At 57.6% G+C, this 4,132-nt stretch overlaps 2 protein-coding genes across 2 annotated transcripts; one reads left to right on the forward strand and one right to left on the reverse strand.

Moving 5' to 3' along the window:
• Positions 1-699, forward strand: GUITHDRAFT_49793 (hypothetical protein; the record flags this gene model as incomplete). The annotated part of the gene is made up of 2 exons (XM_005832119.1): positions 1-108; positions 163-699. Coding segments are annotated over 2 exons (645 nt in total), but the record flags the coding sequence as incomplete, so codon positions are not given.
• Positions 700-2,334: 1,635 nt separating this feature from the next.
• Positions 2,335-3,763, reverse strand: GUITHDRAFT_152765 (hypothetical protein; the record flags this gene model as incomplete). Its single annotated transcript, XM_005832120.1, has 6 exons — positions 2,335-2,475; positions 2,661-2,735; positions 2,976-3,118; positions 3,313-3,386; positions 3,432-3,498; positions 3,625-3,763. Coding segments are annotated over 6 exons (597 nt in total), but the record flags the coding sequence as incomplete, so codon positions are not given.
• Positions 3,764-4,132: the final 369 nt, after the last annotated feature.

Genomic DNA, 4,132 nt, shown 5'->3' on the forward strand with positions numbered 1-4,132 from the left:
AAGCGCGTTCACCTGGAAAACTCGCTCGTGCTCGTCACTGGGGCATCAGCAGGGATAGGACGGGAGCTTGCGCTGCTGCTGACCTCGAGGGGAGCAGATGTCATCCTGGTAACGAGGAGGGAGGAGGTCTTAGGTGACCCCTGGTCTAAAGGGATGCAACAGGTTGCGAGGACGGCCTCGGCGTTGGAGGAGGTGGCTGAGACGATCAACGGCAGGGGATGGGGAGGGAGAGCATATCCCTACGCGTGCGACTGCTCGAACGAAGTTGAGGTGGATAGCATGATGAAGAAGATTAGAGATATTGCCGAGGGCCTCGGACCTGACATCTTGGTCAACTGCGCTGGACAAGGGCGATGGGACTTCTTGGATCAACTCACAGACAGTGAAATCAAATCCGCCATTGACGCTCCCGTCATGGCGGCGGCGCTTCTGAGCCGAGCAGTGATCACAGACATGATGCGCAAGGGTGGAGGAATCATCATGAATGTGCAGAGTCCCGCTTGCTCCACCTCCTGGGCAGGGGCGACAGCATACATCTCGGCACGATGGGCGCTGCGAGGCCTGACGACGGCTCTGCGAGCTGATTTGCAGAAGAGCAACGTGCTGGTGCAGGAGATTATCCTGCCTGGAGTGGCTTCGGACTACTGGAAGCACAACCCCGGGAGCAAGGAGAAGATACCATGGCTCTCGCGCTACCTGGGGATCCCGCATGACGTCTCGACCTTGCAAGCTGCTGCCTGGATCGTGCAGTCGCTGGAGTCGAGATCGTCCAACAGCGTGTACGGTGAGAACAGGAGATCCTCTCCTCCCGCTGGTCGCTGACATGCTCCTGCTCCTGCTGCAGGAGGGTTGCTCCCTCACATTTCCCTGTTCAACGATTGCTTCCCCTCCCTCGTCCGGGCGCTGATGCACATTACTACCGTGAGACCTCTCCTTGCTTCGCCTCCTCCTCCTCCTCCTCCTCCTCCTCCTCCTCCTCCTCCTCCTCCTCCTCCTCCTCCTCCTGATCATCTTTTCAACTCCTTCAGACTCCCTACGTCTCCATCGGCAGCGGCGATGCCCACGGTTCTAGTTGGACCGAGTGTTGTCCCTTGTTGATCCTTACAGCAGGTAACAAAGCTGCGACCAAACTCGGGAGCGCAGGAGGTGCAGGAGCAGGAGCAGCAGGAGCATCGGCAGGCCCGAGCACGGGAAGGGAGCGAGCAGCAATCCTTTCACCTTCCAAGAGCTCTGTACCTCTTCCTGCTGGAAGCGCTGACACCACAAAGAGTGCTCCTCCTACCGCACAGCCTCAATCTTCAGCAGGAGCCACTCGGTCCAAGGTCGCAAGCTCGACCAGTGAGAAGGGGAAGGAGGAGAATTCAGCGACAGAAGGAAAAGCATCCGTGCGGCAGAATCTTTCAGCCATGTACTGGGCTAAGAACCAAGGGTCGTCAGATCCTTCTCCTGATGCGCAGAGGATGAAAGAGAAGAAGGAGAAGGTCAAGGTGCGTGAAGATCATGGTCTTGCTAAATGTCATGTGACTGTGCTGGTGAAGGTCGAGGAGAGCAGTAGAAGCAGCGTGAGCGGGAGGGACCCAGCGGATGAACTGGAGGATCTCGCAAAGAAGATCTCGGATGGGAAGGAATTCATCCGGAAACTGGAGGACAGACTCAAGGCTGCAGAGGAGGAGGACGAGGAGGAGGACGAGGCCAACTCCAGCCGTCGCTCCTCTGTGTCTGTGGCGAAAGCGCTGGAAGCGGCGCAGCAGAAGCAGCAGACCCTGCAGCAGCGCTACGAGAATCTGATCGCAGTACAGAAGATTCGGAGCAGGGCCTCCATGGACTTTTCGAGCCGCAGGTCGGAAGTAGGAGGAAGAACAGCATCGTCGGGGGGGAAGCCGCCTGGAGGGATCGGCGTCGGGATCAGTCAGGAGCACAACGGCATCCAGATCCTCCTTATGGCCCCCGAAGGAGCCGCCGCCATGTCGGAGCAGCTGAACCGCGGGGATGTGATCCTGGCCATCAACGATGTCTCGGTGAGGAACAAGGCAGCTGAGGAGGTGCTGGAGATGTTGAGCGGTGAGGAGGAGACGTTTGTCACCCTGCGAGTGAAGGCAAGTGGGCTGAGGTCTGCAGTGAGAGAAGTGAAGCTGAGGAGAGGAGCAAGTCTCGACCACCTTGCCTCCCAGGTGCTCACTTGAGCAGGAATCTGCCACAAGCTCCTCCTGCTCCTCCTACCCCCCCTGCTCCTCCCTGGCTTCTCGTTCTTTTGCCCGATGGATCTGCGGCCGGCAATGCTGCTGCTCATGTAAATAATCTTGTGATTTCTTGACATTTTGCTCCATCGTGGTTGTCAATGAACATATTTACATCCTCTCGCCTCCTCCTCCTCGTTCAGTGAGCATCCGACGGTTTGATGCGGTAGAGCTGCGTCGTGAGCATAGAGATGTGCCGCATGATCCAGCGCAAGCTCAAGTTCCCGTTTGCCAAGTTCTGCGAGAATGTTAGAGAGGGAGAGAAGTAGAGGAGGAGGACGAGAGTAGAAGAGGGAAACAAGGAGAGTCAGGAGAGCAGAAGAGGCAGCTGAGGAGGAGAAGGATGTGGAAAACTAGGCACACGAAGGCAGTGTAAAGGTCAAGAGGGGAAGAGGGAGAAGCAGCAGGGGAGAGAAAGGATACGCGGGTCTGGAGCATGCGGTGGATTATGTCGGGGATCGGTTTGAACTGCATGATCTCATTCTCAATCTCCAGCGCCTGAAAGTTCGTCAGTCCCTCCCCTTCCTCATCTCATGTTCCTTCATCCATCTTGCTCCTCCTCGCTTTCTCCCTTCAACCCCACCACCCATCCTCGTCCTCGTCCTCGTCCTCATACTCGTCCTCATACTCGTCCTCGTCCTCGTCCTCGTCCTCGTCCTCATACTCGTCCTCATCCTCGTCCTCGTCCTCGTCCTCGTCCTCGTCCTCGTCCTCGTCCTCGTCCTCCCTCGCTCTAACCTTCTTGAGCAGCCTCCTCGAGTGATACTCCAGCCACATGAGGGTCGAATGTGACGCCTGCATGAGGGTCGTCGGCTTTCCCAGCACGTCGATCTTCTGCCCCACGAAGAGATCCCAACACTGAAGCTGCTCACCGTCCCGTCCTAAGAAAACGATAAGCAGGAGAGAAACATGGTGAGGACACGAGGCAGAAAGAGGAGAGGAGGAGAGGGGAGGAGAGAAAGAAAGGAGAGAGAAGGGAAGGAGAGGGAGGGGGACAGGACAAGAGAGGAGGGGAGGGGAGGGAAGGGAAGAGGAGGGGAGGGGATGGAGTGGGATGGGGTGAGGGGAGAGGAACCTGCAATCTTCACGTCCCTCAGGGCGACGCTCTTGTTGAGAATGATCTGAAAATTCTTGGCTTCCATATCGTACCTGGGGGGGTGTCAGCTACTTTCATCTCCTCTCGCTCTCCTCCACCTCAGCTCGATGTACTTCTTCACGGCCTCCTCGAACCACCAGGAGAAGAAGACAAGCCGCTTCGGGGCTGAGAGAGAGTGAGCTCATGAACAGCTGGAGGGAGAAGTGAGCGGGAGGAGGGAGGCGGTTGGGAGGAGGGAAGTGAGCGGGAGGAGGGGGGTAGAGGGACAGACAGAGAGGGAGAGGAGGGGACCGGGAGGAGGAGGATGAGGACGGCGCTTGAAGGACTCCGGGGCTTTGCTATCGACGCGGTGGGAGTCGATTTGGAAAGTAGTGAATTTTTGCTTCACGTCCTCGAAGCTCTTGCGATCTTCAGCAATCTCGCGAACAAACTGGGAGGAAACGCAAGTGAGCAAGTAAGAGCCTGGGAGGAAGAGGGAGGGAGAGGCAGACACAGGGGAGAGGAGGAGGGGGAGACATAGGAAGGGGAGGAGGGGGAGACATAGGAAGGGGAGGAAAGGAGAGGCAAGAGCGAGTCAGCAGGGAAGGTTGAATGATTGAAAGAAGAGAGAAGATAGACAAGAAGAAAACGCCATAGTTAGGATGTTGTGTAGTTGCAGCTGCAGCTGCAGCTGCAGCTGCAGGAGGAGGAGGAGGAGGAGGAGGAGGAGGAGGAGCAGGAGGAGGAGCGAGGAGCGAGGAGGAGGTGGAGGTGGAGGAGGAGGAGGAGGAGGAGGAGGAGGAGGAGGAGGAGGAGGAGG

Source organism: Guillardia theta, assembly GCF_000315625.1.
Source record: "Guillardia theta CCMP2712 unplaced genomic scaffold GUITHscaffold_36, whole genome shotgun sequence".
Taxonomy (NCBI): domain Eukaryota; class Cryptophyceae; order Pyrenomonadales; family Geminigeraceae; genus Guillardia; species Guillardia theta.